The sequence below is a fragment of the Manis pentadactyla genome, chromosome 3, assembly GCF_030020395.1.
Source record: "Manis pentadactyla isolate mManPen7 chromosome 3, mManPen7.hap1, whole genome shotgun sequence".
In the NCBI taxonomy this organism is placed as follows: Eukaryota; Metazoa; Chordata; class Mammalia; order Pholidota; family Manidae; genus Manis; species Manis pentadactyla.
In genome coordinates, this window is record NC_080021.1 from 211,782,998 (window position 1) to 211,809,999 (window position 27,002).

The 27,002-nt window shown below is 52.9% G+C and overlaps 1 protein-coding gene across 2 annotated transcripts; it reads left to right on the forward strand.

The window, feature by feature from the left end:
• Positions 1-648: 648 nt before the first annotated feature.
• Positions 649-26,311, forward strand: OLFML2A (olfactomedin like 2A). 2 transcript variants are annotated; one of them, XM_036913967.2, is made up of 8 exons: positions 649-886; positions 8,814-9,077; positions 11,882-11,989; positions 14,828-15,037; positions 16,802-17,051; positions 19,166-19,396; positions 20,498-20,683; positions 21,968-26,311. In XM_036913967.2, exons 1-8 carry the CDS (start codon positions 773-775, stop codon positions 22,570-22,572), a joined length of 1,968 nt encoding a protein of 655 aa, XP_036769862.2. In that variant the 5' UTR covers positions 649-772; the 3' UTR covers positions 22,573-26,311. The 2 variants fall into 2 exon arrangements, with proteins under 2 accessions (XP_036769862.2, XP_036769863.2); XM_036913968.2 differs by lacking the exon at positions 8,814-9,077.
• Positions 26,312-27,002: the final 691 nt, after the last annotated feature.

Genomic DNA, 27,002 nt, shown 5'->3' on the forward strand with positions numbered 1-27,002 from the left:
GAGGTCCCAGGACAAGGCGTCTCTTCAATGAGACCGCAGACCCTGGGGGGCGGGTGGGCAGGGAGCCTGAGGAGTGGCGCCCACAGACGGCGAGTTGGGGATGTTCTGCTGCTTAGGAATCAGAGAAATGAGGCTGGTTCCTGAAGATGGGGAGGAGGAAGCGGGTAAGAACTACCGGAATTTAGTTGAGGGTTGACGGGAGGGATTGGGGAGGGAGAAGAAATGAAACATGCTGGAGAAAGAAGCTGAGCCCTGAGACATGGCGGAGTCGGGGCGTTGGGAGAGCTTAAAGGTTCCCCTGCCGTGGAAACAACACTCATCTGAGCTTTACAACTCCTCCAAAAGGAAAGCACTATTGTTCCCATTTTGCAGACGAGGAGACTGAGGCTGAAAGCGATGAAGAAGGCGCTCAAGGTCCCACACCTCTCAGAACAGGACCTCGGTCCGTGTGGAGAGCTCGCGCTTCTCTTACTGCTCCCGCCGCTTCTGCAGGCTCCAAACTAGATGCTTTTTTGTGTCCTTACAAGGATGCCCTTTGGAGAGCTGCGGGATGGCAGAGAGGCCCCTGCAGAGCAGCGGTCGGACGGGGGGGCATGGTGCCCCCCATCCGAGCCCCGCCCCCAGAGGCGCGGGAGGGGCGCTGGGCGGGGAGCGGCGGCAGGGCTGGGGGTGCGCACCGCGCGGGCACTGCTGGCTGGGCCCCGAGCTCGCCGTGCGGTCGCACTTCCCAGCGTCCACGCCCGCAGTCAGTGCCCGCCGTGGGCGTCCCGCCATGGCCGTCGCCGCCCTCCTGCCGCGGCCCCGACGCCGGCCGCGACCCCTGCTCCTGACGGCACTACTGCTGGGGCCGCTGCTGCGCGCCGGCCCGGTTCGCTCCGACAGTAAGGTACGCGAGGCCCTCGGCCCCGGGCGCGAGTCGGCGCGGAGCAGGGCGCAGGGGTGCTGTGGCTGTGGGGTGCGGGCCCCGGAGGGGGTCCGGGGAAGCGAGGGGAGGACCAGAGAGGGCAGACCGGACCTCGGGCTTGGAGAAGCCGCTGGGGCCGGGTCCCGGGTCCCAGGAGATGAGCGCGTGGGGGAGGAAACACTGGAGATGGTTGGAGTGCCTGGGGCACAGCTTCAGGAAGGGGCTCCGGGACCCAGTGAAGTGCCGGGAGGTAGCCAGCACTGAAATCCAGGACCAGGGAGAGGGGGCGCTGAGAAGTTGTAGCGGCACGAGCGGAAGTGTAGTAGTCCCAGTCTAAGGAGGAGATAGAGCCCCAGGAGCGCTGGGCAGGGGCAGCCTGGAGACCGGGCACAGAGTTTCCGTGGAAGGCTGACCCATGTGGGGGCAGACCCCTGGGTAACTGCTACCCAGCGACATCCAGGTTTGGTTCAAGGCACACTACGCCCAGGCTTTCGGGCCATACTGGGGACCCAGAGACCCTCCCCAACGAACCCATTAGGCTGGCCACTCATTTGGCCACTGGCGCTTCTGCCAGAGATCTGATGCACCCTTGGGAGGACATGGCGTCTCCATAAGTGACCTGAGCTATTCTTAGTTGTGGCAAAAAGGATCTGCTCTAGTGTTAAGCAGACCTAGGTTCAAATCCCACCTCCCCCTCTCAGCGGTTGACCTTGGGTGGTACCTCTCTCAGCCTCGGTTCCTCACTTGTAAATATGGGAATATTAAGTTTCCATTCCCTGAAGTTGATGATCTCTGGGTTAAAATAAAATGCTTAGCACCACACCTGGCACCTAGCAGGTACCCAATAAATGATACTGTGATTATGAAATCTTACCACAGGGACCCCAAAAAGGGGTGATCCACAATGTAGAGAGAGCAAGACTTAGGGTCAGTCAGAATGAGGATCTCTTGGGGGTGTTCTGGAAATTACCCAAAGAGGACAAGGATGGGACTGGGGGTGAGTGAGGTGCAGGAGGGAGGTAGGGCCCTGTTCATGGAGCATGAGAATAAAGTAGTGTCTTCTCTTGGTGTCTCTCCAGCCTCTTTCCTGAGTAGAAGGTCCGAGGCTGCCCTTGTGCACAGGCAGGTTAAGGGCAAAAGCTATTTAGTCACACGGTAAGTATATGAGCAGTGGGCCCCAGCTGATCCTCAGCCTGAAGATGCCGGTCAGGGTATGAAAATAAGTGAGCTGCAGTCCATGTGCTCCAATGACAAAAAGGGAATGAGTATCATTCCCATTATACAGATAGGGAAACTAGGGTGTGTAGAGAGGTAGCTGGTTTGTGAATCAAAAAACCTAGGCTCTGGGTCTTTATTGTTTGGCTGTGTGGCCTTGGGCAAGTCACTGCCTGTCTCTAGGCTTCAGTTCCCCTATCTGAAAGACCATCTCCCCAATTTCCCTTCTATATAGAGCCTTCTAGGATTCCCTGACCTGGCTCAGGTAGGGGAACAAGTGAGCAGAAACCCCCAGAAAGCCTGATTAGTGCCTTCCCAGCTCCTATCTGTGGCTGGGAGGAATATGTGGTCTTGGGCATCCTCTGAGCCTTGCAGAGGGCTGTAGAGCTTGTGGGGGAGGGCTAGCATTCAAAACAAAGCAAAGACAAAGAAAACCCAACCCCCTGTTTATGTAGTGAGTCAGCCAAACACTTGCTAGGTTGGGGGTGTGCATGTTCAATTGTCCCAGGGCAGGCTGGGGCTGGTGGGATGGGGAGGCTTATCCTAGAGTCTGGAGGCTGAAGCAACTGGGGAACTCAGCACAGTCCTCCCCCAGACACCTCCCACCCAGCAGCACTTAAGCCAGCTGGGAAAAATGAAAATCAAGTGATGGGTGAATTTACTCCACATTCCTCAGCACTGCCAGACTCCTGCTGGCTCTGCAGAGAGAGCTGTTTTCATTATCACTCTCTCCCTCCCTCATAACAGTTCTTCCTCTCCAAGCCTGTCCTATTTTCTGGGAGTGGGAGGGAACCCCTTATAGGGCTGACCTGGGGTGTGTGTCAATTTAGGGCCCTAAAGGGTTAAATTGGCCCCTCCTCAGGTTTCCTGCTCCCAAAAGGTTCAGTCTGCCCCACTGCCCAGTACTTTCAGGGGTACAGGGGCAGCTTAGCCTCAGTACTAACCACAGGACTATGTGGTCTCTGCCAGCTCCTCACTCAGCGTGTTTTAATTTCATGTTTATAGCAAGGTTTGTTCTAAACAGGATTTGGAGTTTCCATCTAAGGAAATGCTTAGTCTAGCTGGGATTGGGAGAGGGAGTTCACAGCTTCCCTGGCATTTTTGAGGGGCTGCCCAGAGTGGAGGTTGGGACAGACAGGTAACCACGTGAAACCCAGGCATGGTACCAGAGACCTCTGTGAACCTGCTTTTTGCTGTAATACTGTCCTTGGAATGTGGCTGAGAATTCCCCATCTCTACCTCAGTTTCCCCATACACGAAAGGGCTGCTGGCAGCTCACTTTCTCCATGCATCCAGGCATGGGAAGGTGGTCTTTGGTCAGCCCTGCCACTGACCAGGGACCCAAGGATAGAGGGAAGACCAAGACTTGAGGCAACTGGGCCAGGGGAGCAGGAGGGGCTGGAGCAAGCAGGCAGTGGTGTCCGGGCTGGATCAGATGTGCCAGGCCAGGCTGGTCCCCGGAGCTTAGGTGTTGCTGCGCCTCTGCTCCGGGAGTTTCCGCCTGTGGGTGTAATTGGAAACAGGCTCCGGAGCAGGCAAGGGATGCACAGTGATGGAGTCCTCCTGTACACAGAGAGTGTGGAGCCCCACAGGGTCTCCCTGCAAGGAAGGTCTTGCCCCACATTCCACTGACTGAGGCACCCGGGACAAAGCCCTGAGAAGCATCCCACGGGCCAAGTCGTGCCCAGCACTTTCATTCAGGATCTTATGCAACTCTCCTGCCAACACTCTGAGGCCTCAGTGGTCCCTCCCCAATTGACAGACTTGAATACTGAGGGTCGAGAAAGAGTCAGGTTGGGCTGCTTCGATATCCTAGACAGGAAGCTTGAGGGGTTTGGAGAATCCTGGAGTTCCAGGATTGGTGGGGAGTCTGAGTCAAGGGGTGTGGACCAAGGTCAGGGCATCGGCATTTTCCAGATGCACCCCAGGTAATTCTGAGGCACATTCTGCCTAGTGAAAACTCATGGATGTGACCGGGAGCCAGGGAGGTTTGGGGAGTGTGAGAGTAACAGATCATCAGAGGATCTTTTGGAAGATTAAATGCCAGCAGGGAGGAGGCTGCTGTGTTGCCCAGCAGCTAATGCACCTGAACTGGGGCTGTGGCCATGGAGTAGAAAGCAGAGGATAAAGATGGGAGATATTTGAGATGAAGCATCCAAAGAATATGATTAATGGGTTGCCCAGAGTAAGGAGGCTCAGAGATCTGGGTTGGCCAAGGAGGTAGGCAGACAGGTATAGAAGATGCCAGGTACAATTTTGGATGGAATAATCTTGAGGTGCCTGTGGGCATCCAAGGAGGGGTGTCCAGCTAGCAGTGGGCTCTAGGGGAGGTCTTTGCCTACAGGATACTGTCTTAGTGAATCTAGGCTGATCATTAGAGATGAGGGAAAAATCTACTTCATGGTGACACAATTTGAACCTGTTCCATTTCTAGAACATTTTATAGCTTCCCAACTCTGGCCAGATTTATCCATCTCCCTTCACAAAAAATCTCAAGTATACCCTCTTACCATCTCATTGTAGAAGATTTCCTTACAAATAGGGACCTTTTTAAGCACAAACCACCCACACTTCTCGGGGCTCTGGCAGCAGTGTGTGTTGAGCGAGACTGCAGGGAGAGATGGGGGCTGAGGCAGGGACTTCCTGCTTGGCAGCAACTCCAGCCTCCATGCTAAGGGCACGGCAGGCTAGGTCCAGTGGGACCCCCAGGTCCTATGTCCCCCCTTCTCTGTCCCAGCTCGGTTGCTGGTGGAGACCCCTTGCCTGGTGACTGGGTGTTCCTGGAGGGAAAAGCAAGTAAACTAAAGATTGGGAGTTAGGCTGTGCTGTGTAACTCTGGGCAAGCCCCTAGACTTTTCTGATGCTCAGATTTCTCCCCTTTAAGATTGGGTTGTGGTGAGAGCAAAGAGAGGTAGAAAATGATGTGCAAACATGAGGGAGGGTCGATGGCAGGACTTCAGTAGCAAGGAGCTCTGCATGCACTGCCTTGTTTCAGCCTCAGGATGAGCTTATCCTCCCCATTTTACAGAGGGAGAAGCTGAGGCCCAGAGGCGTCAAGGCCATGCAGGGAGGAGATGTGGGAGCTAGGGTTTGAATCCTCACCTCTGCTGCCTCCAATCAAGCACCAAAGGACATAGTTAATCACAGCAGGTAGGGCCCTGCCTGGGCTCCTGGCACCTGGGGCAGGGAGCAGAGGCCCTCTTATGACTATGGGCTGGGGTCGGGGCCTTGGCTGCCCCCATCAGGTCATAGCACCTCATCCAAAGAGGGAAGGAATGCTGCAGTCTGATGTGGAGGCTGCTGCTGCTGAGGGTGGGCGTTGGCATTATGGGTGGGTCCTCAGGAAGAGGCCTGTCTGGCCTGGCTACACAGAACACACCCACATCCACCCACTGGGCTCTTACCCCAACCTGGGAGAGTGAGGGGGGGTGGCTAGGGTCTAAGAGAAGGCAGGTGTAAAGCACTAGCAGCCCTCCCTGGGATGGTCAGGACCCTGAGCCTGGCTGCAGAGTTCACAGGCAGGGAGAAGTGCCTGCATGCCCGGAGTACAACTCCCCCAGAGCGCCCAGGGCAAAGCTTCCCCCCACAGCCACTGCCTTCTCCATCTTCCTCTCCCCCCAGAGGACTGGAAGTCCACCCACTCTAGGCTCTAATCCCCTCGAACAAGTCATTTGATGGCTCCTGGGCTCAGTTTTCTCTGTAGGGCAACTGCTAAGAATATCTACCAGTGGACCCACATGGAGAAACGAGCAGATAAACAAATCCTTTTCAGTATTACTGGTACTAACAGCTACAATACACAGACTATTCTGTGTGCTCCTGGTACTGGACTGAGCATATTCCTGGTATTCCATCTCAAACTTCACACGGTCCTTTGTTGTGTAGGCATGAGTAGTACCCTCATTTTACAGATGGGGCAGCTAAGGCACAGAGAGATTAAGTAATCTACCCAAGAACACACAGCTCTAGGTGGCCCATGACTGTCCCAAACCACCATCCCACACTTTCGCAGCACTCAGTGAATTCTCAATAAACATCTCCTCCTGGGCTCTGCACCCCAGGCTCGCCTCTTCCATCCACCGTCTGTCCACAAAGCAGCCTACATGAGCTTTCCATAATGCAGCTCTGACCCTGGCTCTCATGCTTAAAACCCTTCCATTATTCCCCAGTGTTTTCAGGGAGAAGCCAAGATCCTCAGCCAGCTTTCAGGGCCCTCCGCGAGCTGGGCTCTGCCATGCCTAGCCTAACCTCCTGCCACTCCAGGCCCCCTGCCAGCACCAGCCAGAGGGAACCTCCTCCCGGCCCCCAAGTATCAGGCCCCCGTTTGTCTTTACATATCTGATTTTGTTTCCTGTAATGCCCTTCTCCTCTTTAATGATGTCGCCCAAGGGTGCGCTCCTCCAAGCAGCCTTCAGGGTTTTCCTTCTTGCTCTCAGAGCTCACTGCTCCAGCTTCTTCCATGGCTGAGAAGGTCCAGAATGTACTTCAGTCTATTTCTTCTGCACCTCCAGCTGTCACCCAGGGTGTAGCAGAGGTCAGAGCCTCCACCAGGTGTCTGACAGCTCAGCAGAAATGGAGTGCCCACGGCCCTTCATCGGAGAGCCCAGGACATGCATGGATGTTAGGCTTGGCAAAAAGCCAAGAACTTACCTGGACCCTGGTAGCTTCAGTGAGAACTGAGTAGCCATGAGGCCCAGGGTGTGTGTGTGTTGACGGAGTTGTGAATAGCTATGTCCTGAGAGCCTGGTGCCCAGGATGGGCTGGTTGAGCCACCCAGGGGAGGGACTGGTTAGGGCTCCTAGATTCCAGCTGGCATGTCAGGGCAAGCAGGCTGGAGACGGTAACTGAGCATGTCACCTGCCACTGATCTCACTGAGCTGACTCCTGCAGGTACAGATCTTGCTGCCTCCAGTGACCAGTGACCACAACTGGACAACTGGGTGTGTTATCCCAGGGTGGAATCTTGCCTTTCGGAAAAGGGAGGGAACCACTCAATGGAGGTCATGTTCTTTCATTTGATTCTCACTATGAAAGGCCAGTATGGAGAGTCATCCATTTTACCACTCAGAGAGGTTATGTAACCTGTTTAAGGGCACACTGGGTGTGGGGGGCCAAGTCTATAGAAGAAGCTGGAAGGTCCAAAGCTGGATCTTCCACATCGAAGCTGTGAGACCTTGGACATGTGACGTTACCTAACACTCTGCTTCTTTATCTGTATTAATAATGGCTCACACTTAAGACACATTATGTGGTAGGTGCTGTTCTTTAATTCATTTAATCCTCAAAACAAGGCAGAAGCCCATTTTTCAAACAGGCAGGAAGGTTGAGTTGCCCACAACCTCATAGCTACTCGCCCAGGCTTAAACGCCAGGCTCTTAGCACTGTGCTCCAGCATGTCTGCAAAATGCAGGCTCACTTATCTAACAGATGTATATATACAGAGCACCTACTATGGGCCAGGCAGGCACTGTCCTGGGGATATAGGAAGGACCTAGACAAAGTCTCTACTTCTAATAGTGCCATTGTAGAAGAGGGAAGACAAATAAGCAAACACGCATGTAATACTTCAGGTGGTAATAGTACAATAAAGAAAAAGCCACTAGGTAAGAGAACGGTAATGGGAGGTGGGCAGTCAGGAAAGGCTTCTCAGAGGTGGTGATGTATAATTAATGTGGGGAAATGAGCCAAAGGACTATCAAGGGAATAAGGGCTTCAGGCTGAAGGCACCACATCTGCAGAGGGCCTAGGCTGGAGTGGACTGACCCAAAGGAAGGAAAGGGTGACAGGAGGGGTTAGGGGAAGGGTGTCAGAATCACCTTGAAGGCCATGGTAAGCCCTCCCCCCATACACAGGTATTACTAAAGGGGGTGATGCACATGAAACCCAGGATCTAGTAAGTGCCCAAGAAAAGGTCCCCATTCATATTTTTTACTATTGTGGTAAAATACACATGACAAAATTCAACATTTGAACCATTTTAAAGCATACAATTCAGTGTCATTTAGTACATTCACAATGCTGTGCAACCATCATCACTACTTAGTTCCAGAACATTTTCATCATTCCAAAAGGAAACCCTGTACCCACTAGCATTCATTCCCCATTCCTCTTCCCTCTGCATCCTGGCAACCACTACTCTGCTTTTGGTCTTTATGGATTTGCCTTTTCTGGATACTGATTAAATGGACTCATACAATATTTTGTGTCTGTTCTTTCATTTAGTATCATGTGTACAGGATTCATCCATTTTATAGCATGTGTCAGGACGTCATTCCTTTTTATGGCTGAATAATATTCCATTGCATGGACATACCACATTTGTTTATCCACTCATCTGATGGACACTTGGATTATCTCCACCTTGTGGCTATTGTGAATCATGCTGCTATAAACATTCATGTACGAGTCTTTGAATACTTGTCTTTAATCCTTTTGGGTATCTACCTGGAAGTAGAATTATTGGGTCATATGGCAATTCTTTAAGTTATTGCAGAAGCCAAGCTGTTTTCTCATAGCAGCTATTAATATTTTAATTGGTATTATTATTATAAGCCTCTCTTTCCTTGTAAGGGCTGCTAACTTCTCAGCCACCTCTAGCTGTCCCCACAAAGGCCAGCAGGGCTAGATCCTGCAACCTGTCCACTCCCCATCCTCCCCAGCATTGGCCTTTGGCTCACCTGAGCCCCTCCTACAGGTGTTTGGTGACGTGGACCAGGTGCGGATGACTTCAGAGGGCTCTGACTGCCGCTGCAAATGTATCATGAGGCCACTGAGCAAGGAAGCATGCAGCAGAGTGCGCAGTGGGCGGGCACGGGTGGAGGACTTCTACACAGTGGAGACGGTGAGCTCAGGGACCAACTGCCGCTGCTCCTGCACAGCACCACCCTCCTCGCTCAACCCCTGCGAGAATGAGTGGAAGATGGAGAAACTCAAGAAGCAGGCGCCTGAGCTCCTCAAGGTAACCTTTCTGGGGTGAGAGTAGGGATGAGCACACCTGGGTGAGGATCTAGCATGGGCTGGATCCAGGCTAGCCTTCCTAAAAAGCCCACATGCTCTCAGTAGGTGCTGTTACCCCCTTTCCCAGGTGAGAAAGCAGAGGCTCCCTGAGCAGAGGCCACTTCTTGCCCAAGACCATTTGGCCAGTAAGTGATGGAGGCAGCATTCTATGGCTAGTTTACCAGAATATAGCCCCTTACATCTAGTCCAGTGCTCTGTATTTTACCCAGTCTAGTTCATTTGTTGGCACCTATCCATAGTATTTTAAATTTTAAATGTTGTGGCATTTTATTGCTTTTAATGTAAGAACATTTCCCATATTCAAGTACCATGTTCATGCCAGATGTTGTGTTCTTTTTACACATTATTAACACACTCTAAATCCTTAAGCCATCCTGTGAAATTTGGCACGATTGTTCTCATTTTATAGGCAAGAAAACAGATTGAGAGAAGTTAGATAACTAGCCCAAGCTCTCACATAGTGACATGTAGCCTTGAATCTATACTATATACTTTCATGTGAATTCTGTGCTTACCCCTCCAGTCCTCCACCATAGGCAGACAGGAAGAAGCACCACCTCTCAGGGACACAGCCACAGGACCCTCTCAGTTTCTGTAATCATTTTATCACAGATGAGTAACAAGCAGCTTGGAACAGCCCTGGTCTGCAGGCCGTACTTGGGTAGCCCTGCTCAAACGCACAATATTTCTTCTCACCTCTGGCCCTTTGCACAAGCTGTTCCCTTGGCCTGGAATGCTCTTCTCCTGCCATCTTTGCCTAATCTGTGCTAACCCCTTTGGAGTTCAGCTCAAACCAAACTTCCTCCTGGCAGACGTTACTAATCCACAGATGCTCCCAGACAAGGTCAGCGCCCCATCATTAATGATCTGGGCACCCATGTGTTACTCTCTGTGTTCTCTGACAGCCTGTGAAGGACCGTGAAGGCTTGTGCAGTCTTGCTCTTTTCCTTAGAGCCTGGCCCAGAGTAAACATTTGCTCAGGCCGTAAGAGGAGGCTGGGGCAGATCAAGTTTAATGTCAGGCCCAGAAGATGAGAGGCCACACATGGGCAGTGGGGAGTCATGTCAAGTGACCTAGCAGGGGAGAGATTCACGGTCAGTGCTGCACTTTGGGAAGCCAGCTGTACTGGCCATGAAAACAGGAGTGTGAAGCTGGGAGATTCCCATTTAATGCCCTGGAATAGCAGTCATTATTGCTGACATTCATGAAGCCCTTGCTGTGTGCCCACTTCGTTCTGAGCCCTGTCCAGACACTACTGCTCTGTGCCACAATCCTATAGTCCCATTCCATAGGGAAGGAGGTGAAGCACGTAAGAGTCTGTGTGCACAGTTCTTGAACTGTGCTCCACAGAGCCCTAGCCCTGTGCAGCCCCTCAGGGCCTGAGCAAGGTTGTAGGGGAGCAGACAAGACTCGAGGTCCTACCCCTGCTTCCATCAGAGACCTCCATTCTGTTTTAGAGATCAGAGTCTACTCAGAGAAAAGCTCTCTAGCTTAAAACACCTTAAACTCTCCTGGGAGAGTGGGAGTAAAACTGTTTTGGAAACAGCTGGCCAGGGCCAGGCAGGAGCTCTGGCCGGCTCAGGCCCTGAGAAATGCTGCAGGGCAGGGAGCAAGGCCATCCAGGAGGGTGGGCTGTGGGAAGTTCCCTTCTCGAGAAGCCAGGGGAAACGGGTTTCTCAAGTGGCCCCTCGTGCCAAGGTTTCTCTGACACTCTCACTGGCATCTTGGCCATTGGGAGGGAAGCATCATATCCTGATGCGGTATGACCCAGCCGGGAAGGGGAGGGGCAGCTCAGGGGAGAGCCCTGGGCTGGGCAAAGGACACCCAGCATCTGCCGCTAGCCTGTTGTGCAAGCCCCTTCCCCTTCTCTTGGCCTCAGTTTCCCCATCTGAACACAAGAAGGAGCAGTAAAACATGGTAGGAAAGAGGTTTGGGTTTAGGCCAATCTGGTTCTGCTCCCAGGTCTACCATTTAACTGCCGGATGGCCTTGGGCAGGTCACTTTGCCTCTCTAAGCTGCAGCTTACCAGTCTGTAAGATGAAAATAAAAACGTCCAGACCTTGCCTTTGGTTGGGTCCCTAAGTAGACCCTGAGGTAAGTGATTCATGTTCAGGTGATTTATGAAAGTGCTCCCAGGAGAAACTCGTACCACAGTAGAAGTCAGGGTGGGAAGGGAAGGAAGCCCAGTAGGGCTGTGGTCTCAGGCTACGTGCTAGCCTCAGTCCCAGGGAACACTGGAGTGTAAGTGACAGCTTGGCTGTCCCGTCTGGGGCTAGGGAGCTGGGCTTTTAGGTGCCTGCACCCGGTAGGCATTGCCTGGAGCTACCCCAGGAGGACAAATACACCCAGGCACTTTGGGGCAAAGCAGCTCCTTGAAGAGTGTCACAGATGCAGGCTGTTAAGGAGAGGCACATGGAAGCCAGGGCGGGACAGGCACATGGAAGCCAGGGCGGGACACGAGAAACTGTGAGAGGGCCCCCAGGGGACGTGGGTGGGGCTCCTCTGGTATCACGGCGCACCTCATGAGGTGGTTTGAGAAGTTAAGTGAACTAGCACATTAAAGCCCCCAGCACAGGGCCTGCTGTACGGGAAGTGCCCAGCAGATGGAATCTGTCGCTTCTCCCGTGACTGTTAGCAGGTTGGGTCTGGTAGATGTTAACGATGAGGGGGTGTGCTTTTGCCCACTTTGTGCCTGGCCCTGTGCCCTACCCCTTCCTCACCCTCACCCTCACCCTTCGCTGGCAGCTGCAGTCCATGGTGGATCTCCTGGAGGGCACCTTGTACAGCATGGACCTGATGAAAGTACACGCCTACGTCCACAAGGTGGCCTCGCAGATGAACACGCTGGAAGAGGTAAGGACGGCTTGGGCCAGCGCCAGGCTGGTTCAGTGCTGGAGGCAAGGGCACTGTCCGAAGGGCCTGGGCAATTCCATCTTGACTCTGATGGTTGTTGCAAGCTGTACTCCAGCAGGAAGCTGGGGGAGGGAGAAGCAGGTCACAGGGTCCAGACTTTGGAGAAGAGGTCTGACTGGAGTTTGAGGGCCTTTGGGAAGCTGGAGGATTGGTTGGAGAAACTGAGGCCCCTGCATGTTATATGAAAGTGGTGTGGAGAGTGCTGGAACCTGGAGTTGCCCTCAGTTCACCAAGACCAGGATCCACAAATTGCACAACTCCTGGAGCACCATTCACATAAAATACCACACGTGTGGTACTCCCCGGGGTGGCGCAGTGTGGTGCAGGGCTGGCCATGCCCATTGGGGTGGGGCTCGAGGGGGCTTGGCTGCCCCACACCTACCCACACTGGAGGCAGAACTGCTGAGCATCTTCTAACCAGGGCACATGTGCTGGAGGGCTAGTCAGACTGCCGTCTGAGGACTGGCAGAGCATTGAGCAAGCATGAGGGGCCAAGCTGCAGGTTCGGGGCTTACATCTCTGCTGGCACAGCCGGACCTCCGCCTGTTTCCTGCATCCGGCCCCTGCAGGGCTGCTGGGAGCTTGGGGACATGCAGCTGCCAGGGGCCTGAGTGGGGGCTTCCTTTCCCAGCTTCCTTTCCAGAGGGAGGGGCACCTGGGCATCCTGTGCCCCAGACTGGGATATTAACCCCTTATTATCCCCAAAGCTGGGATCGCAGTGGCTTTAATTATTCAAAAGGTATTTGGTGAGTTATCTACAGTGTGCCAGGCCCATGCCAGCGTGGAAATGCCACATGCACTTGTGCTGTGTACCAGTATTTCCTGGGCACCTAGTGTAAACCAGGCTCTCCGGGGGTCGGCTCTGCAGTTGTCTCCTCCTGTAATCTCAGGAAACATTAACTCACTTCATATAACTATGAGCCAGATAGTACTGGAACAAATCAGAGATGATTTCCACAGCCACAAATAAATGATTTTTTCATTATCTTCTGTTTTACATTATTTGTACTCTGCTTCTGTTCACTAAATGATAATTCTGGGGGAAAAAAGCTTTCTGCTCACCCTGGGAGGAGGTGGAGGGAACAGCCTCATTCAGGAGGAGCTGCCTCCCTCTGCCCAGGGGGTCAGGCAGCAACCTGGGGTTCCCTCTGCCCTCTTCCATTACACCAGTGCTTCTCAACCAGGGCCAATTCTGCTCCCAAGGGGACAGCTAGCAATACCGAGATATTTTTGGTTGCCACAACCTGGGGGAGCTGAGTGGCGGATGCTACTGGTTTCTGGTGGGTAGAGCTCGGGGATGCTTCTAAACACCCTAGGCACACAGGTCAGGCCCCCAGAGCACACAACTGTCTGGTAAATCGTAGTAGTGCTAAGGTTGAAACACCCGCCTTCTACAGTTTGACTTCTGTGATGGAGTTTAGAATGTGCTGTGTCATTTCTTAGCCTTCCTGATCCTCACAGTAACCCTAACATTTAGTTGCGAGTATAATAAAGATCCACATTTTATAGGCGAGATAACTGAGGATCAGAAGAGGTAAAGCCTCTAGCTCAAGGTTACCCGGCCAGGAAGAAGAGAGCAAGGATTTGAACCCAGCTCTGTCCAGCTCCTGCACTGCTGCCTCTTGGTCCCTGAACCTGTTGACATCCAGGGCTCGCTGGACATGAATCAGTCTTAGGTTATCTCCTTCTTTGTAAAAATTTCTATCAGTGGAATTCTGAACTCATAATTCTGATGCTCCAGGAGTTCACAGCAAAGAGGTGCTTTCTGTGTCTGACTCTAGTCTCTCCTGCTTCAGCTGAGAAGTAGGCTCAGATAAAGGAATTCCACACATACCCCAGACCTGCTGAGGCTTTGGGGACCTGGGATCGACACCTGCCAGGCTACCCAGGTTTCCTAAATCCTGCCCAGTGGACAAGGCCAGCCTGGTCTACAGACCAGCAATGGGGATCCCTGGGTTGGGGGATCCACAGAGAAGAGCACAGTGGAGGTGGGTGACTAGAAGCCGCTAAAGCCAGGCTGGATCCCCAGCAAGGGGGACACAAGGCGAGGCAGGAGAATGAGCCTGGGAGTAAAGGTGGGGCTCAGTGTGGTGGGAGGATCCCGCTCTTCCCAGGAGAGAAGACAGAGACCGGAGACACCTAGGAGGGACCAGAGATCACCCACAGCAAAACCCCAGACAGTTTCATTGTTTCACTATTTTACAAAAAGAAGGTGTTTATGTATTTATACATTACTTGTGAAATTAAAAGGTTATTTTAAAGTAGCAAAAGAATGGTAGCACCTAAAGTGACAGATCCATATGAGACTGGCTAAATACGTTGTGGCCTATCCAGGAAATGACATATATTGTGGCCAATAAAAGGAATGAGGAGCGCTGTATATACACTATATGTAGGTCCACATACATATACAAATATGGAAGAGGTCCCCAAATGGGCTCAAATGAAAAAGCAAACTTAAAAAAAATGAGAGAGAGAAACCCATAGCAATTGTTGGCACTGAGAAAGGTGAAGAAACATATGTTTTTATACCCATTTTTATCTTTTTAATTTAGTATTGTGAACATACTTATTTTTCCATTCACTTACTTTTTAAATAGAAAATAACAACTACAGGGTCTCATTCCACCCATGCTGGCTGGTGCTGCCCCCAGCTATGCCCCTGGGCCCTGTTCAAGACTGAGCAGCAGAGCCTGTTGGCAGAAACTGCGCTCTGTGTCCCCAGGGTGGGAGGGGCAGTCAGGGGAGGCTGGCAGGACCTCTGGTCTCACCCCGCAGAGCATCAAGGCCAACCTGAGCCGGGAGAATGAGGTGGTGAGAGACAGCATGCGCCACTTCAGTGAGCAGCTAAGACACTACGAGAACCACTCAGCCATCATGATGAGCATCAAGAAGGAGCTGTCCAGCCTGGGCCTCCAGCTGCTGCAGAAGGACGCAGCCCCAGCCCCTGTAGCCGCCCCGGCCACCAGCCCTGGAAGCAAGGCCCAGGTGAGGCTGTGTCTCTCAATGTGGGGCCAAAAGCTGGGTAGGCTTGGGAGCACAGTGTGCCAGCCCTCAGCCCCGAGGCCAGTGGCGCCGTAGCACAGCACTGAGGGCTGGCGTAGCTGGGGAGTCCATGGCAGGGCAGGAGCACAGTCGACACAGGTAGGCTGGGAGTAGACGTGGGTTTCAGCTGAAGGGTATGTTGCCTGAGCCAAGCATTTGGCAGTATTCGTTCTCATTTCCAAACTAGTGGGGAACTAGTTGTAGAAAGTCCCTCCCTGCCTGGCCCCGGGAGACCAGGTTGGTGCAGCAAAACCACTCCTAGCCTCCCCTGCTGTGGCCGGCCCCTGGCTGAGTCAGGCCTGCTCAGGGGTAGGTGGGCGGTGCCCCAGGGCGCTGCAGACCATGCCACATCATCCCGCCATGCTGGGGCGGAGACTCCTGCAGACAACACCCACGCATACTGCATTGAAGCTCAGAGCACAAAGGGAACAGAGGCACTGGTTTTGCCCCCAGGCAGAGCCACCCATGACATGCAGCACACCTTTGTTGTAGACCCTCTGGGCAGGGAGCAAGCCCCCTTTGGGTGGATGGAGTATACAAAGGCCCCTTCCTATGACTGGCACACAGCAAGGTGTGTGGCAGACCAGATTTCAGTCCCATCCGTTCCCCTTTGGCTACGACCCACACCGCTCTCCACAGCGGCCTTGTTTTTGCTTGAGCAGAGGAGGAAGGGCCTGACACACAGAGTGCCTACTCTAAACCTGACCCCCTCACAGACTCCACCTCAGTAATCCCATAACCACCTGCCGAGGCAAAGATTGCTGCTCCTTTGACAGATGCAACCAGAGCGAGGTCACACGGAGAGGGTAGCTGAGCTGGGCCTGCATGATTGCCAAGCCCATGCCCTTCCTCCCCACCTCTTTGCCTCCTGTGCTGATATTGTGATGATGGGGCCATTTTTGTCTGCAACTGGGACCCCCTAGCTGCCGATAAAGTGTGGAGGAAGCCTGGTGCCCCGGCCCAGCGCTGGCTTCCTGCTCGTGCTCGTGTCAAGTCCGCAAACGTGAGTCAATCCTGTTCTGGCAACGGCACAGAAGGTCTAGTTACTGTACTTGCTGTATCTCCTGGAGATTCTGCCTAACAATGGGTGATGTCACAGGCCCTATGTTCCTGTGCCAAGCCAGCATCAGAAGTATTTAAAAGGAAGTGCAAATAACAGAATTCATAAATCATTAGAACTGCATGCCCTAAGGGTAGTGCCGTTGGTGAGCAACCAACCCAGTTTCCCCCAGATTTAAGGGTTTCTGGGATAGAGGACTTTCGAAGCTAAAAACTGAAAGTTCAGACACAGCGGGATGAGTTGGTGGCCCTGCCTAGGGACCTGAACACCTCTCCTCTTCCCACAAAGACAATGAATGAGAGACAGAGGAATGGGAAGCTGACCTGGTGATCTGCTATGTCCCCAATTGCTGACCATTAAGGCCTACTCCCAATGGGGAGTGTCCAGGAGTTGGGAATTGGGGCAGAAATCTAACCTGTCAAACTAGGTTTCAAGCCTGCAGGGGAGCTAGAGTTGAGTGGGGAAACTGAGGCACACCCCAGTCATGTTGTAGCCACTACAGGAGGAAAGTGACTTCATGAAAACCTAGAAAGTAGGGCCCGGAGCAACATCACCACTTCCAGCCCTACACACCAAGTCCCCAAACCCGGCCCCCTGCAACATGCCTTCTACCACCCCCCAAGTCTGTGACTTCCCTTCCCTCCCAGGACACAGCTGGAGGAAAAGGCAAAGACAGTAATGGATACGGCAGCATGCAGAGGAGCTTTGGAGACAGGGGCCCCCCAAAACCTGCTAAGGAGAAGCTGCTGAAGGTGGAGAAGCTGAGGAAGGAGGGCGCCAAGGGCAGATTCCCCCAGCCTACGGCCAAGCCCCGGGCTCTGGCCCAGCAGCAGGCCATGATCCGAGGCATCACCTACTACAAGGCGGGCAGGAAGGAGGCAACTGAGGCTGTGGCTGGTGAGTCAGAGGGGGGCTGGAACCTTGGGGCAGGGGCTTGCGGATGGATGGCCAGACTCCAGGCCATCTTCCCTGCAGTCAGACCGCCCAGATTTCAGCTCTGCTGGTTACCTGCTAGTGCCTTTCCATCCGTGCAATGGCAGAATACCCCCACGGGGCGGTTGGGGATGAAATGGTAAATCAACACAAAGGGCCACTCAGGACCTTCCCAGTGTTTACAGCTGCCTCCGCCCTCATTGAACTTCTCTTCTTCAGTCAAAGATTTGCTGAAGCTGCACTGTGTTCTTGCCGTATCTCCCAGAGATTCTGCCTAACACGAAGCTCAAGTCTAGTGAGAAAAAACACGCCTGTGACCAGAAAGCAGCCAGAGGAGGAGTGGGAGAAGGCAGGGCTGCAGCCAGGCCAGGGTTCTGGGAAATGGCATAGGGCCTTCGAGGCGCCTCTTGTTTCCTTGCTGGCCTGGGAGTGGACAGCCTCTCCAGCACCTCCTACTTCTGATCTCCCCAAATAAGAGCCCACAGACTCCTGCATTTTTTGCAGCTCCTTGAGGGATTATAGTGAAGGCTAGAGTAATTAATTGAGAAACAAGTTCCAAGCGTACCCACATTTCTGGGCCACCCCCTGCCCCCCACTGTGGCTCCTGATGCCCCCTCTGAGACCTTCCCCAGAGGTCTGTTCTCCTCTGATGTCCAGACAGACGCCAGAGGGACACGCTTGCTTCACCTTCCTGGGTCCTGCTGACCCGCCCATGTCCAAAGGGGCCCGGAAGTGGAATTGTGAGGGACCAGTCTCCTTTAAGAGCCCCCTCCATTCTTGGTCTCCCGGGGCTCAGGGGCCTCTTTTTCCAGCTGCTGGTGCCAGCTGTGGGCCCTGGGTCCTGCCGGCTCAGCCTGGCCACAGCACAGGAGCCTCTGACCCCTGGCCAGGGCACCACCAAAGAACAGCTGCAGGCATCTGACTGCCAGTGAGGCCCGTGGGAACAAGTCCCCTGCCCTGGCGGGCTGCCAAGGCCAGGCTGCCCTGAGGCCCCTGGACCGGAGAGTGTGTCCCCATTTCTGAGAGACTCCAGGGGCTGCCTTAGGGGGCATGGCTAAAGCCCTATGCAAAGAGAAAGCCCAGCAGGGAGAGGAAGGGAAGAAGCCAGTTAAGGGTCCTGCGGTCAAGGCACCTCAGTGCGCCCCCTGGGGGCCGCACTGTTTCAATAACAAGAGCGCCGTTCCTCCGTCCCTGCGTGTTTTCTCAGTACATTCAGACATGCTGTCGCATTTGACCCAAGTGAGGAAAGGAGAGGTGAGGAAACAGAGAGGTTGAGCAACTGTCAGCGGGCTGCTTCCTTAGACCCTTTCCTGGCTGGGCCCCTGAGCTGAGGAGTCCTTGTCCCCTGCTGTGTGGCACTGAGTCTCCCTGCTTCCCTCACCCAGACCCCATCCATCCTGGCCCAGAGAATTGTGTGGAATAGGGGATGACCCAGAGAAGGCCCCAAATCAGGTCCCACGGGAGCTGAAAAAGTCCTCGTTAGCAAAGCCCAGCCAGCAGAGGTGAGGGAAGACCAAGAAAGCCAAGAGATGGGAGGGAGGAGGTGAGTGAGGGGCCCGAGAGAGGCAGAGGACTGGGTCTAGAGGCAATGGGAAACTGGATGCATGCCCCCCTCCCTGCAGGAAGTGTCAAAAACTGGGAGCCCAGAACTAGGGGGTGGCACCGCAGGGAAAGGACCGGGAGAAAGCCTAAAACTGAATTGAATCCAGTAATTGAATCTTGCTGCTCCTGGAATTGAATTCAGGAAATGAAATAATTGATATAAAGTGTTTGACCCCTCATATTTGCCAGGATCTGTGCAAACGTTTTATATACATTTCCCTCTCATCAACACAACAGCCTAAAGTGGTGGGCCTCGTGATGCTCATTTCACAGTGGGAAGCTGAGGTCCACCGAGGCAGGGCACTGGGCCAAGGCCACTCAGCCTGGGGGACTTGGAGCCTGTCTGCTGACCACCACTGCCCAGGGCTCCCCCTCCCTGCCCCATGGCCCCAGAGCTGGGAGCCTGGGGGGCCTGGGGGGGCCCTGGGCAGCAGCAGGTGCTACCAGGGTGTGAGCACAGGCTCTTCTCTCTGCAGACAACGCCCTCAAGGGCACTTCCTGGCTGGAACAGCTGCCGCCCAGGTCAGAGGGCAGGCCGCCGGAGCCCAACTCGGCGGAGCACGATGAGGCTGCGCCCCGGGCCTCAAAGACAGCAGACTTGGCCCCTGGCACCCCTGCCCCAGACCCTGCCACCACCTCCGCCCCCACTCCTACCACCAGTTCCCTGCCCACTGAGCCAACTTCGCGCCAAGAAGTCTCCAGCCAAGGTGAGTATGCCTCACAGGAGTCAGCAAACGACATCCCTGGGGACAGCCCAGGAGCCAGATCCAGCCTGCAGCCTGTATTTGTATGGCCCTGAAGCTAAGAACGGTTTTTACATTTCTAAGGGTTGTAAAAATATATATATATATGGGACAGAAGTATGTGGCCTGGAAAACCAACAATGTTTATTTGTCTGATTCTTTACAGAAAAAATGTGACCTTTACAGGGAAACAGGTAGTACTTTCAACAAACTCTTCTCAAAGCCTCACCTAGAATCCCATCATCAAAGCCAGCAACTATTTTCAGTCTTTGTTACCTCTGACCAGTCTTGGGCCCTGTTTTTATGTCCATGTTTGTGGTTTTGGCTTGTGTCTTTTGGTAGAAATCTACAGTAAACTGCGGAGCCCATCCTCTGGAGGACATTTGGTTCCCTGGGATAGATAACAAGCCTTGAAACCATTCCCTGCTTTGGTCTGAGTGCATTCCAGTTCTAGGAATTTTTCCTAAAGGATCCGTCAGGGATGTGGACCACAGCTGCAGCTTAACTGGTTTCCTCCCAGCCTATTTCTTTTTTTTTTTTTTTTTTTTTTCCCAGCCTATTTCTAATGTTAGAAAACTGGAAATAATCTAAAGGCCTGACACTGAAGAGACTGGTTAAATAACTACAAGGGTACAGCTGTCTGGTGGCCTGGTAGAACATTGAAATCACATCATTAAAAGGCTATTTAATGATGTGAGAAATTGCTCAGTGGAGAGAAAAAGCAGCATACATAAAACTATATTCAGAAGAACCATGTTTTTTTTTTTAAGTATGTCTGTATGACTGTGATGCAAAGAAAAAGAAAGGGAAGGAAATAACATGTCTAAAAATTTCTTTGGATAATGCAAATTGTAATGATTTTTATGTTCTCCATTCTCCTTTTCTGAATGCTCTGTGTTTTCTACAATGATCAGACACTGCCTTGCTCATGAGGGGGAAAAAAGTTTACAAACAAAACATCTGGAAGATAAGACATCTGATAAGACCCAGATAACATTCCCAAGCTGCTGCTCTGGCGCAGGGCCTGCCGGGCTCTGCCAGAGCTGTACCTCTGGCTCCCCACAGGCAGAGAGGCGAGCTGTGAGGGCACCCTCCGGGCCGTGGACCCTCCTGTGAGGCATCACAGCTACGGGCGCCATGAGGGGGCCTGGATGAAGGACCCTGCTGCCACAGATGACAGGATCTATGTCACCAACTACTACTATGGGAACAGCCTGGTGGAGTTCCGCAATCTGGACAACTTCAAACAAGGTTAGGGGCCTCCCGAGGGAGAAGGGGGGTGGCCTGGGGAGGGTCTCCTATGGGAACTTGGCCCTCCTTTGCCTTGTGGTTTCAGAATTCCCCAGCCTGGCCCAGCTCCAAATGCTCAGCACCCCAAGCTGGGGAGGCTGGGGGCACCCCGATTGAGCTGGCCCCCTTCCAGAAGCTGAAATGCAGCAGCAAACAAGATGGATGTGGTCCTGCCTTCAGGGGTGTGACTCACAGTCAAGGGAACAATACTTAGAATTTCCACTTGTAAACTGCTTACTATGTGCTAATCACCCCTTGTGAGTCAGCTCTAGGAGGTGGGGGTTACAACCCTGTTTTACAGGTGAGCAAGGCTCCAGGCCTTAGAGGACCTTCAGGTCTGGACAAGAAGGTTAGGGAAGGGCAGGAAGACTTTTGGCTATCAGATCTGGGGCAAGATGCGGGTGAGGGGGTGATCTAGACATGACATGCCCTCCAGAAATCACCTGTGAAATTAAAGAAATAATTTTAGTACAATGTTAGAGGGAAAGCTCAAGAACCCCACCTGGAGATCAGGCAAGACTTCCCAGAGGAGGTAATGCCAGGTGGAGCCCTGAAGGAAGAACAGGAGTGAGCCGTGCGGAAGGGAGAGGGAGGGGAAGGTATTCCAGGCAGAAGAACCAGTGTGCACAAAGGTCTGGCAGTAAGAGGAAGCATAGTGGCACAGAGGAAGGTGAGGGGGTAAGGAAGAGAGTGCAGGCTGAGGCAGGCCCTGTGAGCCACACGAGAGAGTTTGGACTTACCTGACCTGGTCCCTGCCTGGACTGGCTCACAGGCTAGTGTGGAGGAAGCCAGTGAAAAGTACCAAGACAAGAGTTATGGGAGGCTAGAGGAGAGGCCCTCACTCAAGCCTGGGGAAGTCAGGGAATGCTTCCAGGAGGAGGTAACTGGCTGAAAGATTGGGAGGCATTCCCCAGGCAGACAGAAGGAACAGCATGGGCAAAGGCCCCAAGACAAAAGACAGGGCTAGTGTTGGCCCGAGTCTAAATCCTGGCTGTGCCATTCCATAACTGGGTGACCTTCAACCCAGGGAGCCTATTTCCTCCTTGGCAAATGGGGCAATAATAGTACCTCTCACATGGGACTGTTGATGGGACATGATAATTAGCCCAGCTCCAGGCCCATGGCATACTCAGTCTCCGTTGCTTGCTGCGCCACTCCAGAGAGCCCTGGGCGGCCTTGCTGGTTCCTGGGGTGGGCTGGGGTTGTCAGGGAGGCTGTGGTGTGACCATCGCCCTCCACCCGCAGGCCGCTGGAGTAACATGTACAAGCTGCCCTACAACTGGATCGGCACAGGCCACGTGGTATACCAGGGTGCCTTCTACTACAACCGTGCCTTCACCAAGAACATCATCAAGTATGACCTGCGCCAGCGCTTCGTGGCCTCCTGGGCACTGCTGCCCGACGTGGTGTATGAGGACACCACACCCTGGAAATGGCGTGGCCACTCAGACATTGACTTCGCTGTGGACGAGAGTGGCTTGTGGGTCATCTACCCTGTGGCAGATGACCATGACGAGGCCCAGCCTGAGGTGATTGTGCTGAGCCGCCTGGACCCCAGCGACCTCTCTGTGCACCGCGAGACCACATGGAGGACCCGGCTGCGGCGGAACTCCTACGGGAACTGCTTCCTGGTGTGCGGCATCCTGTATGCTGTGGACACATACAACCAGCAGGAAGGCCAGGTGGCCTATGCCTTTGACACGCACACGGGCACTGATGCCCACCCACAGTTGCCCTTCCTCAACGAGCATGCCTACACCACCCAGATCGACTACAACCCCAAGGAACGGGTGCTATATGCCTGGGACAATGGCCACCAGCTCACCTATACTCTCCACTTCATGGTCTGAGCAGGACCTGCACTCACAGTGAGGAGTGGCCGTGGGCTGTGGGCCAGGCCTGGGGCTGGTACCACGTAGCACCCAGGGGAATAACCGCTTCCACCAGCACAGCACTGTGCCAAGAGCTTCACTGGCACTAACCCACTTAGTCCTCCCAACAACTGTAGAGGAAAAGAGTCAAGCCCATTTAAGAGATGAGGAGCCCGAGGCTCAGAGAGATAACCCTTGCCTGAAGGGCCTCAGTTTGGGTCAGGCAGGCCAGCAGCACATTTTACAGATGAGGGGGCCTGACCATGCTCTCCTCTGCCCCCAGCCCTTTCCCCTCTTTTTCTCTCAACTCTGTCTCCCGTCCTGGGGCTACTCAGAACCAGAGGCCTTTGGGACCAATGGACTAGCGTTGGGTGGATGCCCGGCTCTCTGTGTCACCCAGGCCCCCGTTTGGGCTGAACTGTTGGTGGCCCTGGGCTTTAGTCCCTTTAGCTCATGTCCCTGCTCCTTGCCTTTGGCCAGCACCCCCCACCCCACCCTGCTCACTGTCCAACCACATTCCAAACCTCCATGGTCACCCAGCCACTGAGCAGAAACCACACCCCAAGAAAAAATAGCGGCCCCCGTTCCAAGATGCCCCTCCCTCTGTACTCATTTTTATTTTCCCTTATTCTTCCTCAGTGTCGTCATTTGTTTCTACATGAGCAGCTGAGAAGGCTGCAGGCAGCTGCCCGCCAGCAGCAGCTCTACCAGGGGGAGGAGCTGGCCAGGCCCTGAGGCTCCCTCTCCACCCAGAAGTGCCAGCTTTGGCCACATACCCAACCTGTGGGACCTCTCCCCAGCTCCTCCCAGAGCCTTTGAGCCTGGGATCCACCTTGGTCTTTCTCTCTGGGCCTTTGAACCCACAACTTACATATATACTCAGGGATAGCCCCAGGTCAGCCGTGAGCAAGAGCATAGGCCCAGGGCTGGGTGGTACCAAAATGAATAGTTTCCCTTTCTTGTCAGTCCTGCCCTGGTCATTTGGTGGGATGACCCAGCAGCCTGGGGAGCTGGGGGAGGCTGAGACCTGAGTAGTAGGTCCAGGGGAGGCACTGGACCTTCTGGCTGCAAGGAAGAGCTGGAGGGTGGAAAAGCTGGGCAGGAAGGAGAAGGGGGTCTGGGCCTGGGCTTTTCCTGGCTTCAGAAATGGTGGTGCCAGGGCTGCCCTGCACCCAGGTCTTGGGGCTGAGGATGCACAGATGGGCCACCCGGCCTGGTGCTGCTGACGGCTTCCTGAGCCTCAGACCCCAGCAGCCCAGAGGACAAGACCTTCCAGCCTGCCCCTCATCGGCTTTAGGCAGTTTTTAGAGCTGGGAAGAAGTTCTTAAGTCCAACTCCCTGTTTCACCAGAGGAGAAACAGGCCCAGAAAGGTTTAGAGAGGGTCAGGTTTCCACAGTGGGAACAGGACACAGCCGATCTCCTTCCAGTCTCCTTTGTCTATATCCTTTATTCTCCCAGCTCAGAGGCAACTTTGCCTGGGAAGGTGGTAGGTAGACTACCCAGCACTCAAGCCATCCCAACACCTTTGAATGGTATTTACTGCTGATCCCGATATAACCCCCTGACCTGCTCCTGCATTCTGGCCCCATGCCAGCTCCCAGATATCCGTATATTTGCCCATCCAGCTGCCATGTTAGAAAATCCAGCTGCATACCCAAGAGTGTAAGGAAATGCATTTTGTGCCAAATGTATTTCTCTTATGTATTGTCAGGTGGTGATATTATGTTTAAGCTGTAGTTCACCCCCGAAATGAAGGGGAATGATGACAGCCAGCCAAGCAAGGCCTGACTCACAGCGGGGGGCGCATCCAGCCTCCCCCACCCAACCAGCCACTGGCTCCATTTACACACTCTTCAGGGGGCTGTGTTTCCCTTGGCCCTGGGTGTGGGTTTTATAAGGCTGTCTTTTGTGATATCATAGCCCAACCATGTGAGAAGTGTTCAGGCTCCTCTTCTTCCATTAGTCTGAGAAAAGGGAAAGTCAGAAAGGACCAATTTTGGAAAATCAAAGGACAAGCAAATTGTTTTCTGGGGGAGATAATGCTGGCTGCAGCCTCCAACCATTCACTAAGCCCCTTCTGTTTTTAGGTCCTTGAATGTGGGAAATGTGGTAGGTAGTTATTTTCCTCATTTCACAGATAGTCAAACTAGAGCTCAGAGAAGTCACCTGTTATGTAGGCAATTACATGGAGAGCCAGGTTTCACAATCAGGTAACATAACCCTCATCACTGACTAAGCATCAGTGGTGTGCTAAGTGTGCCACATGTGTATTCTTGCATCTGTACAACAGTGAAAGGTATACACTCTGAATGTGCCCATTTAACAGATGAGAAGACAAGTGAAAGGACTTGCCCAAGGTCACACAGCAGCTTAGTCTGTGGCAGAGTTAGGGCTTCAGGGCTGGTCAATGCATGTTCTTTACCAACTGTGTGCTACTCTAGAAGCAGCTCCAGAAAGGGTGGCTATTGCTTTTATTCAGTGTGGCCAGGCCACATACTGGATCTACACAGGAGCCCTAAGGATGATGGGGTCAGTGTGTGAAAAGCCCTGAGTGCCAAGCCAAGAAGTGCCTCCAATAACATTTGGAACATAGTCAAGTATAAATTAAGACTTGAGTATAAGTCAACAGAAAATAAAATTGTAAGACAATTGGGTTTTGTCCTGTCGGTGATGAGAGGCAGCGAGGGTTTTTGCTGTGGTCTTTATTATGTTTGGCAACAGGCACTTCAAACAAAGCAGGGCCTGGACTGGGGAGGGCCAGTGTTTCTTACCAACCTTGGCTGTGAGAGTAGAGGAGGCTGTCTCTGGTGTTTCTGAACAAGATACATGAAGGGGTTTTGGCCGGCACCTTTGATTCCTGCCTAGAGATTTCCAGGCCTTAATATTTAATCTACTCTGGGGAGGAAAGTAAGGGGAACTCTGCCTTGGCAGGCAGCCCTAAAGCTGAGGCCAGGGGATTTTGCTGGAGATGATCTGAGAGTTCCAGAAAGCCCTATGTTCCAAAGCATCTTGTCCTCTACGACAGCACTGGAAACCACTCCAGTGGCAGGAAAGCACAACACTGGATGGTTGTCAGGGGGCTCTGGACAGGAGTCAGAGAGTCCTGGGCTGGAACCAGCCCTACCTCTTATATGCTGCATGCTTGGGTGGGGTAGGGACAGACAGAGGGGACACATACCAACGCCCTTTTATGGCTGAACACCTGCAGCTTAGTGAGGACAAAGAGCAGCTGAGAGCCCAAGCAGCACCCTTCTAGAGCTGGAAGTCACCTTTACATACATTATCAGTAATCCACCCAGGAGCCCCCAAAGTCAGTATTAATTTTCCCCATTATAGGTGATAAGCCTCAAATTCAGTGAGGTTAAGCAACCTGCTCAGGGTCACAAATGTAACTAGTAGAATCAAGATTTGAACCAAGTCTGTTTTTAGACCAAAGCCCCAAATTAATATTGTTAGAAATCATGTAACCAGTCATGTTTTCTTTTTTGCTTTTTGGCTGCTGGGAAGCTCAAAGTCAAATTTGAGAATATTTTATTTTTAGCAATGGAAATGAGTCTCCTACAGGACTCTGGCTTCATTTTAGCTTTCTGCTTTTACCTTTATGCTGATCTCTTTATTTTTATCCTACTGTGTTTCATCTGTTTGTGTAAATTGCCACAATACGTTTTTTGCAAGAAGGTGGCATGTATCTAAATAAATACATGATCAAAAGCTTGATTTAAAAGTCTTCACTAAATGTTATGGTCTGCATCCTTATCATAACACATATATTTAATAACTTTTAAAAAATATTTGTTAAGGGTGGAGAAGGAAGATTAAAGATGGTGGCATGAATGGTGAGACAGAGTCCTCTTCCCAAAACCACATTTAATATGAAAATATAGTTAATACAACTAATCCTTAAAGCAACAGGAAAGAAGGCTGTGCCATACTGCATACACCTGGAGAAAAGAACAGACCTCAGGATAACGTACCAAAGCCAAGATCTGGCAGGACCCAAGTCCTTCCCCCACCCCAGCTCACTGGTGGGAGGAAGAGAAATGGAGCAGGGAGGGGGTGGAGGCCAAGGACTGCCAAACACACAGCGCTGGAGATCTGCTCTGGGAGCACGAGCCTACACTGCATGGTGCTCTGGAGATTAGTGGGGTTGGGAAGCTAAGACAGGTGGAACACCTGGAGACACTGAGACTGCAGTCGCTTGTGGAAGACGGAGATCCACATCCAGCTGCTCTGGGACAAAAGAAAGGTGGGCAGCCTGAGAGACTTCCTAATGTGAGACGGCTGCAAGGGGCAAGGATTGCACAGAACTTGCTACTCAGGAGAAAGGACAGGTGGACAAAATTGTCCGGGCGCACTCTGCCCAGGAGGATGGGAACTTTAAGGAATTTCAGGCGCTCCTTCTCTCTGG

Coding starts and splice junctions, on each gene's coding strand:
- OLFML2A (XM_036913967.2), top strand. CDS start 773: ATGGCCGTCGCCGCCCTCCTGCCGCGGCCCCGACGCCGGCCGCGACCC. Junction 9,078..11,881: donor AGGCGCCTGAGCTCCTCAAG/GTAACCTTTCTG, acceptor CTTCGCTGGCAG/CTGCAGTCCATGGTGGATCT. Junction 19,397..20,497: donor CCAAGAAGTCTCCAGCCAAG/GTGAGTATGCCT, acceptor GGCTCCCCACAG/GCAGAGAGGCGAGCTGTGAG.